The sequence below is a fragment of the Mustela putorius genome, unplaced genomic scaffold, assembly GCF_011764305.1.
Source record: "Mustela putorius furo isolate JIRA1106 unplaced genomic scaffold, ASM1176430v1.1 tig00003962_pilon_pilon_pilon, whole genome shotgun sequence".
In the NCBI taxonomy this organism is placed as follows: Eukaryota; Metazoa; Chordata; class Mammalia; order Carnivora; family Mustelidae; genus Mustela; species Mustela putorius.
In genome coordinates, this window is record NW_025422106.1 from 21,894,488 (window position 1) to 21,909,970 (window position 15,483).

General features: G+C 38.2%; 1 protein-coding gene across 3 annotated transcripts in view; it reads right to left on the minus strand.

The window, feature by feature from the left end:
* SSH2 (slingshot protein phosphatase 2) overlaps positions 1–15,483 on the minus strand; it is a 248,908-nt gene that overhangs the window by 144,194 nt on the left and 89,231 nt on the right. For all 3 annotated transcript variants that reach the window (XM_004746924.3, XM_004746927.3, XM_045070260.1), the window contains one exon: positions 6,831–6,874. In XM_004746924.3, coding sequence (XP_004746981.1) covers positions 6,831–6,874 — 44 coding nt within the window. The remainder of the gene's footprint in view (positions 1–6,830; positions 6,875–15,483) is intronic.

A 15,483-nucleotide genomic window follows, 5' to 3' on the forward strand; every position in this document is an offset into this window, starting at 1 on the left:
AAGGTCATTTCTTTACTCTTTACTTTATACAATTTTTAGCTTAAGTTGGTACACACAGGAATGGAAGAGCTCTACTATAATTAAAATACTTATTTTCTAAATTTAGATCTAAAGTCCACAACTACTCACCTTAGAAAAGATGTTTTAGGATTTCAAAGGTTTCAGTGATATTTCTTTTGTTCATTTTTATTTATGGTCTCATAATTTTATTAGTTAACTCATATGAGAGAGCCATTTATAGGTCAAATTGTTGATTATTGGTTGCTGTATGGTTTAGTTTTATACTCACCTTCCTGCTTGTTCCCAATTAAGCAAAGTGGGTCAACACACAATCAGCAAAGCAGTGCCTTCATAAACATGTACAAGGAAGACTGGCATTGAGTGTCCTCTGTTTATCTTTTTTACCAAAAATAATATACAACCTGGTTTTTAGCTCTGTGATCATGTTATCTTTTCATGATTATCTTTTGAGAAAGACAAAGTATTGCCAGAATTGTCATAAAAAGGGGCCAGTGTAGCATGAATACATTGTATTTTTTTTTAAAGATTTTGTTATTTGACACAGAGAGAGAGAGAGAGAGAGAGACGGGGAATGTAAGCAGGGGGAGTGGGAGAGGGAGAAGCAGACTCCCTCCTGACCAGGGAGCCTGATGCAGGGCTCAATCCCGGGATCATGATCCAAGGCAAAGGCAGATGCCTAACGACTGAGCCACCCAGGAGCCCCTACCTCATTTTTTAACTATAGTAACATGTACATAAAATAAAATTTGCCATCTTAGCTATTTGTAAGTGTACATTAAATACATTCCCACTGTTGAGCAACTATCACCACCATCCATCTCTAGAACTTTTTTCTCTTCCAAAACTTTAACTCTGTATCCATTAAACAATACCTCCACTCTCTTCTTCCCCCAGCCCTGGCAATCAACATTCTATTTTCTGTCTCTGAGACTCTGACTATAGTAGGTATCTCATGTAAGTGGAAACATACAATATGTATTATTCGGTGACTGGCTTATTTCACTTAGCATAATGTCCTCAAGGTTTATCCATGCAACATTTGTCATAATTTCCTTCCTTTTTTAAAGCTGAGTTATACTCCATTATATGGCTATATCATATTTATTCATCCATTTACTTGCCAGTGGACACTTGGGTTGCTTCCATCTTTTGGTTATTGTTAATAATGTTGCTATGAACATGCATGTACAAATTTCTCAAAATCCTGCTTTTGATTCTTTTGGGTATATAGCCAGAAGTGGAATTGCTGGAGCATATAGTAATTAGATTTTTAGTTTTTTGAGGACCTGCTATACTGTACCATTTTACATTCTTACCGACAATGAATAAGGGTTTCATTTTCTCCACATCCTCACCAATACTTATTTTCTGTTTTCTGGACAGTGGCCATCCTGATGAGTATGGTGATATATCCCACTGTAGTTTTGATTTGCATTTCCCTAATGATTAGTGATATTGAACATCTTTTCATATATTTATTGGTCATTTGTGTACCTTCTTTGGAGAAATGCTCTTCACTCATTTTTTTAAATTGAGTTGTTCAAAGGTTAATTTTATGTGTCAACTTGATGGGGCCACAGATTTTAACCAGAAATTTGGTTAAACATTACTCTGGGGGGGTCTCTGGGTGAGATTAACATTTAAATCAGTAGACTGAGTAAAACAGATGGCCTTTCCCAATGTGGGTAGGCTTCACCATTCCAGTGAAGGCCTGAATAGAACAAAAGGCTGAGCAAGGAAGAATTTGCTCCTTTTGTCTGTCTTTGAGCTAATACATCAGTCTTTTCCTGATCAGACTCAGGCTCAGACTGGAAGTTAGACCATCACCTCTCCAGGGTCTCCAACTTGTAGATCTTGGGGACTTCCCAGCTTCCATAATTGGGTGAACCAACTCCTTATACTAAATCTATCTATATATTTCCTATTTTCTCTGGAAAACTCAACTGTAGATTTTGGTACTGAGAAGTGGGGTGTTGCTATATTGAATACCTAAAAATGTAGCAGTGGTTTTGGAATTGGGTAATGACTAGAAGCTGGAAGAATTTTGAGGTACATGCTTGAAAAAGGTAAGACTGTCATGAAGGGAGTGTTAATTGGCAATTCTGGTGAGAGCTCAGAAAGAAAAGAGGAGGGCTAGAGAAAAGACCCTCAATCTTCTTAAAGAATACATCATAATTATGAACAGGATGTTGACAGAAATATGGACAGTAAAGTCCATTCCACTGAGGTCTCAGAAATAAGAAACAGGTTATTGGATAATGGAGAAAAGGCAATACTTGTTATAAAGTAGGAAAGAACTTAGCTGAATTAGGTTCATTTCTAGTCTTGTGAAAAGCATAAATTGTGAGTGAGGAAATTAGATATAGAACTTAGATTTTTAAGCAAAGCATTGAAGGAACAGCTTACTTCCTTCCAACTGTAAACAGTAAAACATGAGAAGAGAGAAATGAATTGAAGAAGTAGCTGTTAAGCAAAATGAAACAGAACTTAGAGATCTGGAAAATTCTCGGGTCTATATTGTAAAAAATAAGAAAGCATGTTCAGAAGAAAACACCAAGGGTGTGGTGATTAAAGTGGGTGTGAACCACAGACCTCTCTACAGCCATCTCCACAGAAGCTAGGAATAGAGATGGGATTTATACTAGCAGAAACACTGCCAGCTGGAATTGGAGGAACCAAAGAAAATAAGACAGAATGAAGGCTGTGAACATACATTATCATTCAAGAAAAGGAAAGAAGGACCCCAAAGGAGATTCAGAGATCATTAGGACTGCTACTCCAACTATAGGCCCAGAGTGCAAGGGCTGAGGGCAAGTTTACCTTTACACTGGTTCTGCTGCCCAACAGAATACCAGGTAGATGGGCCCTTGCAGAATGCCAGATGGGTAGCACTTCAAGGGAGCCAAAGGTGCAGGGCTGCCTTGCTGAGCTGCGGAGATGACACTACCAATCCAGTGGTGGCAGGACAACCATCCCAGTGGGTTCCCAGTGCAGAGTATCAAACCAAAGAGCATTATTACTGAGCCTTAAGATCTAATGGAATTTGCCTTGCTAAGTTTTGGATTAACTGTCACCTCTTCTTTCTTTCTTATTTCCCTTTTGGAATGGGAATGTTTTCCTAAGCTTATCTTACCACTGTGTCTTGAAGTGCATAACTTATCTGGTTTCAGAGGTTCATAGCTTGAGAGAAATTCTGTCTCTAATCTCACCTGTATCTGATGTAGATGAGATTTTTAAAAAAGATTTTATTTATTTGAGAGAGAGGTGGGAGAGCACAAGCAGGGGGAGGGGAAGTGGGAGAGGGAGAAACAGACTCCCCACTGAGCGGGAAGCCTGATATGGGGCTCACCCAGGACCCTGGGATCATGATCTGAGCTGATCATGCTTAACTGACTGAGCCACCCAGGTGCCCCATGATTTCGATGAGACATTTAGATGAGACTTTGGACTTCATGGTCAAATGAGTTAAGACTTTTGGGGCTACTGGGATGGAATGAATAGATTTTTTATGTGAGAAGGACAGGAGTTGGAGGCACAGGGTGGAATGTTATGAACTGAATGTTTGTGTACCTCGCTAATCCATATCTTGAAGCCCTAACCCCTGATGGTATTTAGAGATGGGATCCTTGGGGAGGAAATAAGGGTTAGATGATGTCATGATGATGTTACAGGCTCCCATGACAGGGTTCATGTCTACGTATAAGGAAGAAACCAGCATGTCCTCTCTCACACAGCCACAGGAGGCCACAGCAAGAACACACCTCTCTGAAAGCCAGGAAGAAAGCTCTGACCAGGAACCAAATCTGCCAGCACATTGATCTTGGATTTCCTTGCCTCCAGAATTGTAAGAAATAAACACCTGTTGTTTAAGCTAATCGGTCTGTGAGTATTTTTTATAGAAGTCTGAGCTGAATAAGACAGGTTGTTCTTTTTCTATTGTACTTGAGTTGTAAGAGTTCTTTATATATTCTGGACATTGACCCCTAATCAGCTATATGATTTACAAAAATTTTCATGTAGACTAATTTATCTATTTTTGTTGTTGCCTGTGAACATCTTTTTTTTTTTTTTTTTTTTTTTTTTTAAGATTAGGGGCGCCTGGGTGGCTCAGTGGGTTGAGCCGCTGCCTTCGGCTCAGGTCGTGATCTCAGGGTCCTGGGATCGAGTCCCGCATCGGGCTCTCTGCTCAGCAGGGAGCCTGCTTCCTCCTCTCTCTCTCTGCCTGCCTCTCTGCCTACTTGTGATCTCTCTCTGTCAAATAAATAAATAAAATCTTAAAAAAAAAAAAAAGATTATTTATTTATTTATTTATTTGACAGACAGAGATCACAAGTAGGCAGAGAGGCAGGCAGAGAAAGAGGAGAAAGCAGGCTCCCTGCTTGAGCAGAGAGCACGATGTGGGGCTCGATCCCAGGACTCTGAGATCATGACCTGAGCCGAAGGCAGAGGCTTTAACCCACTGAGCCACCCAGGCGCCCCTGAACATCGGTTTTTAAAGATTTCATAGTTTGGGCTAATTATATTAAATGATTACTTTTAAGACTTTCCCAATAAATGGCATTTGGGTAAAATAAGAGATAATTAATAAAATATCTTTTTTATTATGTGGAATTGGTATTAGTTTTAATAATATGCTGTTTACTCTATTCTACTCAATTCTCTACTATAAACCACAATTGAACCCTCAAACTGAAAAGATGAGTTCAGGCATGCTCAGTGAAATGATGCTAACTCAGTGCTGGTTTATTCTTTGGTAAGTGATAGGGAACGCCAGAATAATCTGTAGTAGACAAGCACACAAAAAATCAACATCTTATATACCATCTAGCAACAAGGGGTATTCAACTGGACTTAAAAGAAGTTTCTTTGCTTTGAGTCAGACTAAAGCAATTAGATTTAGAAATAGCCTGGGAAACATATCGAATGTAAGAAATTACAACAGGCAAGTAAAGTTTGATTTTTAAAAAAGGGTACTACCAGGTTTTTCTTCATTCCTTCTTTGTATAAATGATCCTTTTCTTGTAAACAGAAGAAGCCTACAAAAACCCTCTGCTATTCATATTAATAATTTACTGTCAACAATTTTAAAAACAGTGGTCTTAATGGTTCTTAATGGCTTGACAATTCAGGACTGTTAATGAGAGTAAACCTGCATTGCCTCATTATGTAATATTTGGAACAACAATTATCCCAGTAGATACCAAGTCAATACATAAAGCTTGAAATTAACCCAACGATCTTTACATCTGGCCTAGTAAAAAATTCAGAATCCTTTGGAATCCTCTTTTCATTCTAATGGGAATAAGGTTATGATGTCTCTGGTAATCATTCAGCTAAAATTTTTTCTGTGTTTCTTTCTCTTAGCCCTATGCAAAAGATGACACTTCACTCTCAGATCTTCCCCAATAGATAGTGAGAAATAAAGTTTCAAGTCAAATTTTCATGCTAACGAAGACAGGAAAAAATACTGTCAATAAATTGAGCCTCAGTTACGATGAAAAGGAATGATTTTTATAAAAACGTATAGTTTGCAAGAGTGGTATACAGCAACAAACACCTGATAAGTTATCATTAAGGAGCATTCCTTCTAGCCAGGTTCTCCACTTTGAGCATGCTTACTGTATACTTCCTCTGCATCATACAGAATGGCTCATGTGATTGAGTTTGGAGGACACAAGTTTGGTAGCATTTAAATGACCATCCTGAACTTACCAGAACTGTTTCTTGGGGAAAAGAGTTGATTTATAAAGCCATTTAAATGAGATAACAAAAATATTTATATACTTCTTAAATATCTCTCATAATCTTTTTCTTTTAACAGCAGCAAGTATTGGTACCCTTTTAACAATATACCCACCACTCTGTGAGTAGTCCTTGTATATAAAGGATTGGGTAAGTCATTCACTATACCTTTTGTATTTAGGAAGTGAAATATTGACCAATCTAGAAGAATTTTTTTTTTTTTTTTTTAAATATTTTATTTATTTATTTGACAGAGAGAGAGATCACAAATAGGCAGAGAGACAGACAGAGAGAGAGATGAGGAGAAGCAGGCTCCCTGCTGAGCAGAGAGCCCCATGTGGGACTCGATCCCAGGCCCCTGGGATCATGACCTGAGCTGAAGGCAGAGGCTTAACCCACTGAGCCACCCAGGCGCCCCCTAGAAGAATTTAAATATCTATCCAAATGAATGACAAATCTAAGTACAAAACTGAAGGCTGAAATGTTCAGTTGATATTTTCATAAAAGGTAATGAAAATTTACTTTTTTATTAATCAAGATAGTTACTCAAGATTTGAGTAAAAATTGGACCAGTATTGGCATACCTGCACTTTCTTAAAGCAATCTACCATTATATGTATGTATGTATGGACGAATAATTGACATACAACATTATCTTTGTGTCATGTGTACAACATAATGCAATTAACCATTTTATTTATTTATTTATTAAGATTTTATTTATTTATCAGAGGGAGAGAGAGTGAGCACAGGCAGACAGAATGGCAGGCAGAGGCAGAGGGAGAAGCTGGCTCCCCGCTGAGCAAGGAGCCCCATGTGGGACTCGATCCCAGGACCCTGGGATCATGACCTGAGCCGAAGGCAGCTGCTTAACCAACTGAGCCACCCAGGCGTCCCGCAATTAACCATTTTAAATCTGAGTCAGTGACTGGATTCTTAAAATAACCCCTTTTTAAGAAACCAATTAATCTTCCTGGAAAACCAAGGTAAGCTAATCTGACAAGACTAAGAATTAGAGAAAAAACATTAACTACAGAAATGCTATAGAATACAATGAACAAACATACCTCCGGGGCTGTGACCGGCATTCCTCCTCCCCACTGTCTGCCTCCTGCATAGAAAGGAAAATGATAAAAAAAAAAAATAATTTAAAACCTGAGGTCTCATATAGTGTCAACAAAGCAATTTTACTAAGCTTTTAAAAAGATTTTATTTATTTGACAGAGAAACAGCAAGAGGGAACATGGGCACGGGGAATGGAGAGAGAAAAGCAGACTCCCTGCTGAGCAGGAAGCCTGATGAAGGGCTCTGATCCCAGGACCCTGGGATCCTGATCTGAGCCGAAGGCAGATGCTTAACTGACTGAGTCACATAGGTGCCCCTCATCTTGTGCACTTGAACAAATTCTCTCTATAAAGAGCAACTTCAACCAACAGGGAAGGTTGATATGTATCAGTAGAATTTATTTCTGGAGGAAACTTCAACAATAGCCAACAAATTTCATTGATAACTAACTGCTAATAGTTAAAATAATTACCTCTGAAAACCAACTAAAAATGTTATGCCACTGTTATGCTACTTCAGATTCAAAATGAGTGGGCATTCTGATTGCCACCAATAAATCTCACCAAGATGTTGTATTAATAATTCTGGTCCCCAAAGAACCTAAACAATGAACCACTTCACAAAGCACTCATGATCAAATCACAAATAATATCGTCCTCAACACAAAGGCTACTAGTTATTGAGTGTTTATAATGTGCCAGGCTCCTTGCTCAACACTTCAAGTACATTGTTCTACTTATTACTTATAAGTTCAGAAGGTTGAGGGATGCCTGGGTGGCTGAGCTGGTTAAGCATTTGACTCTTGGTTTCCGCTCGGGTGATGATTTTGGGGTCGTGAGATTGAGCCCAGCCCAGTGGGCTGCAAGCTTAGTGTACAGTCTGCTTGGGATTCTCTCTTTCCTCCCTCTGCCCATTCTTGTGTGCTCTCTAAAATAAACAGATAAATAAATAAATAAATAAAATCTTAAAAAATAATTCAGAAGGCTGATAGTACTTTATTTCTCACTGATTCTCTCTCACACACACATACACAGAACTAAGCATAAATATCTTCAATCAATAAAAAAGCACTGGATCATAGTTTAATTGCAATATCTCTTTTTTCTTAGTGGCACATAAGATAATTTAGGGTGTTATAACATGGCAATTTAGATTCAATGAAATATGGATTTTACAGATGAAATTCACAGAGGATCGAAGTAAGTTTCCCAGGAAAACTCATACGGTGAAGCTAGAATTAAAACTGATAAAATACTGCCTCCCAGCACATGGAAGAAGCCTATCATTTACTCCTTCCTGTCCTAGGTTAGGTCTTAAAAGTTATTACACAGATTTTCATGTACACAAAAATACTGACATACAGGAAAAGTGAGAAAAGGTGTGAGAATTAATAATACTAAGGTGCTAAGTTTTTCCTTAAGTTTGTTCCCTGATATTTTATATTTGCTTTTGGTCACTTTGCTCTGTTGGGCGAACATAAAACTGGAGGACAAAAATAATTTCAAACAGTATGCGTACTATCTGCCACTGAGCCACCTACATTTTTTAGTTTATTGAACCAAAACCATTTACCTCTATATCATTCTGTCTCCCATTCCTGGTCAGCTACTATGACTTTAAACTCTACAACTTTTATTCTCCTTTTATTTTTGTTATTGATTTCAGGCATGCCTATTATTTTCCATAAAGGGAAGAACGCAGCAAAGATTCTACCCACAGAGAGAAGACAGGTGGAATGTCATAGTGCGCTACACTATTTGCCTGTAGGGGAGATTTTAGGTTCAGAAGTACCCCCTTTAGAGATTGAAAAGAAAGGTGTTAAAAGGAAAAGAACTGATTGTCTCTAGAGTGGGAACCTGGAAAGTTTGCAAGAAAGAAAATGAACAGATTCAGATAAACAAATGTGAATGTTAGATTTTGAGGCCCAGAGGAACTATAATATAGAGGAATGATTGCTTCGAATGTCATTTAACAAGTAGTGCTTCATTATTGCTATCACTGGTTAATTGAACTCAACTTCTGATGTATTCTAGTATCTTTTAAATGTATGAAAAACTATATAAAGGTTATATTTAAGATAAATTTAAGTTAAGAGGTACAATAATACAATAATACAGTATCTGTGAACACTGAACAGATAGATTAGTACTGAAAAGCTAGATTAGTACTGGGGCACCTGGGTAGCTCAGTGGGTGAAGCATCTGACTCTTGGCTTTGGCTCAGTCATGATCTCAGGGTTGTGAGATCAAGCCCCGTGTTGGGCTCTGCTCAGCGTGGAGTCTGCTTGAGATTCTTTCCCCCTCATACTCCTTCCCCCTCTGCGCCTCACCCTGCTCGCATTCTTGCTCTAAAATAAAGAAATAAAGTCTTAAAACAAACAAACAAACACGTAAAATAAAAAGAGCCAGACTAGTACTGAAACCTTTGCACCTGTGTGCTTATTACCCATCTCCCATTCTTATCCTTCTCCCAAGATGTGACTACTATTTTGAATTTTAAGTTTATAATTTTCTTGTTCTCACTCTACTATAAAAAAATTTCAAACATAAAAAGGTTGAAAAACCATATAGTGAATCTGTATATTCACCATATGTATTCTACCATTAATATTTATATACTTACTGTATTGCATATTAATTTATGTTTGCTTTTCCATCAATCCATCATATTTTTGATGCTTTTTAAACTACGTTACAGGGGCGCCTGGGTGGCTCAGTGGGTTAAGCCGCTGCCTTCGGCTCAGGTCATGATCTCAGGATCCTGGGATCAAGTCCCTCGTCAGGATCTCCGCTCAGTGGGGAGCCTACTTCCTCCTCTCTCTCTCTCTGCCTGCCTCTCTGCCTACTTGTGATCTCTCTGTCAAATAAATAAATAAAATCTTAAAAAAAAATTTAAACTACATTACAGTCATCAGCACACATGCCATTAAGTGTGTATAATTAATTAGAATTCAGTATTACAGTTTTTCCTTCTTATAGTAAAATTTACATACAGTGAAATGCACAAATCTTAAGTGCACCATTCAGTGAGTTTTGAAAATGTATATATCTGTGTAGCTAAAACTTCTATCAAGAAGCAAAACATTTCTATCACTTCAGAAATTTTTCGTGTACCTCTTCTCAGTCAATATCTGGCACCACCCACTCCCTAGAGGCAACCATTGTTCTGATGTTTCTATCACAACTTTTCCCCCCAAGTTAGCACATAGCATATGATTCCACTGTTCATATAAATGGAATCATATGGTATGTACTCTTGTGCGAGGCTTCTTTTACTCAGCATTATGTTTTGAGATTCACTCATGTTGTTGCATTTAACAGGAGCTCATTCCTTTTTATTCCTGAGGATTCCATTGTATGAATACACCACAGTTTGTTTATTCATCTCCTACTGATACACAGGCTTGGGGTGTTTAATTTTTGTCTATTATGAATAAAGCTGTTATATGGGCAATGCTTCATTTAAAAAAAAAAAAGATTATTTATTTTAAAGGGAGAGAGTGCACAGGAGCAGGGGGGAGGGGCAGAGGAAGAGGGAAAGAATCTCAAGTAGACCCCCCTGCTGAGAGCAGAGTCTGATGCAGAGTCTTGATACCAGGACCTAACATAATGACCTGAGCCAGAACCAAAAGCTCGAGACTTAACTGACTGAGCCACCAAGGAGCCCTCTTTTGTGTGTTTTTGGTGGAAATGTTTTTGTTTCTTTTGGGGTAATGGGATAGATGCAGGAAAAGTTTCATAGGAAATTGCCAGGCCTTTTTCCAAAGCACTTGTAACACTTTATACTTATCAACAGTTTAATTAGCAATTTTCTTCTCCAATGGTTATTGTTTTCCATGTCCTCAGAAACTTTCGCTTACCCTTTAGTCACAAAAATACTGTATTTTTAAAATGTTGTCCAAGGTGTTTTCTTCTTCTTCTTTTAAAGATTTTATTTATCTGAGATACAGAAAGAGAGTGAGAGCGCATGCATGAATGGGGGCAGGAGCAGAGAGAGAGAGGAAGAGAAGCATAATCCCTAGAGAGCACTGAGCCAGAATTGGGGCTTAATCCCAAGATGCTGAGATCATGACCTGAGCCAAAACCAAGAGTCAGGTGCTCAACTGACTGAGCCACCCAGGCACCCCTACTCTACCATATTTTTGTTAAACTTTTTTTGAAGATTTTATTTATTTATTTGACAGAGAGAGATCACAAGTAGGCACAGAGGCAGGCAGAGAGAGAGGGGAAGCAGGCTCCCCGCCGAGCAGAGAGCCCAGTGTGGGACTCGATCCCAGGGTCCTGAGATCATGACCCCAGCTGAAGGCAGAGACTCAACCCACTGAGCCACCCAGGTGCCCCTCTACCATATTTTTAAATAAAAGCTTTATGGTTTTATATATCCTTAAAAAATATTTGTGTATGGTGTGAGTAGGAGGTTCGTTTTTTTTCCACGTGGATGTCTAGTTTTAAGGACCATTTGTTGAAGACTTTCTTTTCCCCATTGGGTTACTTGGCTCCTTTGTAAAAAATCAAATGATTGTATAGGTGAGGTCTACTTCTGGGTTCTTTATTCTGTTCCATTGATCTATTTGTCAGTCTCTATGCCAGGACTACACTATCTTGATTACTGTACTTTATAGTAAGTTTTGAAGGAACTGTAAATCCTCTAACTTGATTCTTCTTTTTCAAGATTGCTTTATCTTCTAGTAAGACTTTCTGTCTTTAAACCTACTTTATCTGATATTAATATAAATACTACAGACACGTATGCAGCTTACAAGACATATTTTTCAATCTCTTTATATGTTAAAGACTGTCTCTTATAAACAAAATACAGATGCATCTTGGTAAGCCTGGGTGGCCCAGTTGGTTGAGTGTACGACTCGGTTTCAGCTCAGGTCATGGTCTTGGGATTGTGAGATCCAGCCCTACACTGGGTTCTGTATTCAGTGCAGAGTCTCCTTGAGATTCTCTCTCCCTCTGTGCCTCTCCACTCTCCCACGCTCTCTCTCTCTCTCTCTGACATAAATAAATATATCTTTAAAAAAATAAAGTTGCATCTTGCTTTATCTACTGTGACAATTGTTGCCTTTTAATTGTAATGTTTAGTTCATAAACATTTAATGTAATTTGAAACAGTTAGATTTGGGTCTATAATGTCACTATTTATTTTCTTTTTGTCACCTCTATTTTTACTCCCCGTTCCTCCTTTTCTGTATTCTTTTGTATTATTTGAATATTTTTTAGAATTTCATTTTTATTTACTGGTTCTACCGCTTTTCATTATTTTTAAATTCCATTGTCTTTTTAATTACATCTATATTCTTAAACAATACATCATTTAGTTTTTGTAAGGGCCTATTTAGCCAGAGAAGTTCCATCCTGACCCTGCACGCCCACTCCCCCTTCAGGGAACTTACTTAAAAACAAGTCCCGGAAACCAGTCCCAGGTAACAAAGCAAATACAAGGGTGGGTCAGGCCAGGTGGAGGCATTCAATCAGTGGGGGCGCATACTGTCTTCAAGCTACCAAGGAGTATGGGCCCCGTTCTTTGGGGTGCTTTTTGGGTGCCCAGTCTGACCAAGGCGATAGGCTTGTTCAAATATCTACTATAGGGTAAACTGTAATTCAATTCATCACTTACGTGTGACCTAGCAGGGCTGTGCAGCTTTCTCTGTGTTACAATCTCATTGGCCACCTGTGCGTGGCCAGGCCCAACCACATGGCCTTTGCCCTTAAAAGCTAGTCTGTAAGGCAGAGGGTCATTGCCTCTTTGCAAGAGACGTCCCTGGCTGGTCAGTCTGATTCTCGATGCTTGGTGCAAAATAAAGCTTTGCTTGACCTTCGCTTTGTATCAGTCTTGCTCCTTTGACCATGGACCCAACAGCTTTGATTGTTTTAAGAGCTTTAAAAATTGTACCATATGTATGTAGTCTTCCCAATATGGTTTTTTTTTTTTTTTTTTAAGATTTTATTTATTTGACAGAGATCACAAGTAGGCAGAGAGGCAGGAAGAGAGAAGGGGGGAAGCAGGCTCTCCTCTGAGCAGAGAGGCCAATGTGAAGCTTGATCCCAGGTCCCTGGGATCATGACCTGAGCTGAAGGTAGAGGCTTTAACCCACTGAGCCACCCAGGTGCCCCACAATATGCTTTTTTAATAGTAAGTATTACGCAAACAAGATTCATCAACTTATCACATCCATTTAATGAGGTAAAAGACTACATTATATGAATATATCAAAGTTTATTGGGGTGCCTGGGTGGCTCAGTGCATTAAAGCCTCTGCCTTCAGCTCAGATCATGATCCCAGGGTCCTGGGATCAAGCCCCGCATTGGGCTCTCTGCTCAGCAGGGAGCCTGCTTCCTCCTCTTTCTCTGCCGGTCTCTCTGCCTACTTGTGATCTCTGTCTGTCAAATAAATAAATAAAATCTTTTTAAAAAAAAAAAGTTTTATTCATTCTACTTATATAGATTGTTCCCGATTTTTGGTGATATCAACCATACCACTATAAATATTCTTGTATGTATCTTTTGGTCTACATCTATAAGAGTGTCATCACAGGATATATACCAAGCAGTGGAACTGCAGGGTCACGAATAAAGTTTAACATTTACAAGATAATGCCAAATTATTTTCCAAGGAGGCTGTGCTGATTTATATGCCCACCAGGAAAAAGTGTTTCTTTCAATTGATCTAAATTCTAGCCAACATTTGGAATCATCATATTTTTATTTTTAGCAATGGTCTCAATTTACTTTGCCTTGATTACTAATAAGGTTGAGCAACCTTTTATGTTTATGGCCTATTACTAACTTCATGCCCTTCTCCTTGTATCTAAAAGGAACAGACCAAAAGGGGGATAATTCAAATTATTTTCAGCTCTTTGGTGGATTTTTCTTTTCTTTTTAATTAATTAATTAATTTAGTGAGATAGAAAATGTGTTGGGGGGGCAAAGGGAGAGGGACAGAGAGAATCCAAAGCAGACTCCCTGGTGAGCATAGAGCCTGACATGAGGCTCAATCCCACAACCCTGAGATCATCATCTGAGCCAAAATCAAGAGTTTGATGCTTAACCAACTGAGACACCCAGGTGTCATGGATTTTTATACCTTTGAGAATTGTGATGAGAGTATATGGAGAAGTAAAAAGCAAAAACAACCTTGATGTTTCCTTAGTGGGCACAGACAGCCAATCAGTTATATCTACAGAGGCATATGCACCTTAATTAGACTTGTTCAAGGACACAATGGTGGTAGGGTTAGGATTTGAATTCAGGTCTATCTTTCTGTTATAACTAGCTTCCTCTAAACTAAGATACCTATATCCAAAGATAGCAGGTAGGGAAGTGGCCACAAAAGAAAGCCATTTCTTTTTTTCATGGCTTATAAAACAAAATAAAATAAAATAACACCCTTTGTCATCTTTCCTCTATGACTTCTACACTTTAAAATAATGCCAAAGGAATTGTACTCACAAAAAAAGCAAGTCAGAGTAGTGTTTCTAATACAAGATCCTCAACTTTGTCTTCCTTTCTTAGATTAATATTACAATAGTAAGGGTAATGAACCATTTGTTTTTCACTGTTATTACTTGGAAAAAGAAAAAAAACCAACTTAGTGTGTGTGTGTGTGTGTGTGTGTGGCCTATAAATATATATATATATTTATAGGCCTTAGAGTAAAATGGATTTAAAAGGAATGAAGAAAATGCTCAATTATGTTTCTTCCAGTAGAATTTATTGCCACAAAAGCAAAAATAAAACACTGCTTATTCAATAAGTCATGCAGTTATCTTGAATAGTGGCACTTAAAAGGTAGCTAACGGTAGAATGCTTACTATTCTATTCTAACAAGTTCATATGACAGATATAACAAACTACCTGTCAAATAACTTCACACACTGTCAAGAAAAAGAAAAAAAGCCAAATAGTCAACCTGCTCAGAACATTAGAAAAACCAGGAGAAAAGTATAGAGATAGCTTTTAGTTTCTTCTTAGTGAACAGAATCATTTCTAATGTGTAAGGAAGAGATCTAATTAATTAAATGACTAAATACATGTTTGTTGCTCTTTTTATATTGCACAGTCCTATTGTTAAATAATTAGTTCTTGATGCTCTTTTTTTTTTTTTTTAAAGATTTTACTTATTTGACAGAGATCACAAGTAGGCAGAGAGGCAGGTAGAGAGAGGGAGCGGGGGACGCAGGCTCCCTGCCAAGCAGAGAGCCCAATGTGGGGCTTGATCCCAGGATCCTGAGATCACAACCTGAGCCTAAGGCAGAGGCTTAACCCACTGAGCCACTCAGGTACCCAGTACTTGATGCTCTCAAGAAAAATTCAACTTATAAGCAATATGGTATGAGATTGTAAATGTGCATTCAATCTTAGGTATTCAGGAACCATTAAGTATGAACTGAAAGATTAATGCATTCTTATGAATCTACTACCTCAGCATAAAAATAGGTTGCTAAGAAAAAGATGTTTGGAAAAATATAAGCACCCAAGTGATATTCGCTGATGAGTAGGTTGGTGAGAGGTAAGTACTGCTAGCCTTGAAAAACACTGCACTAGATAGGTGTTAAGTGCCTTCCCAAACCTTATTGTTGAAGATGTTTTTACACTTTCCATATTTTCCAATCCAAGTGGACTCATTCATTATACTTCAAAAGTACCT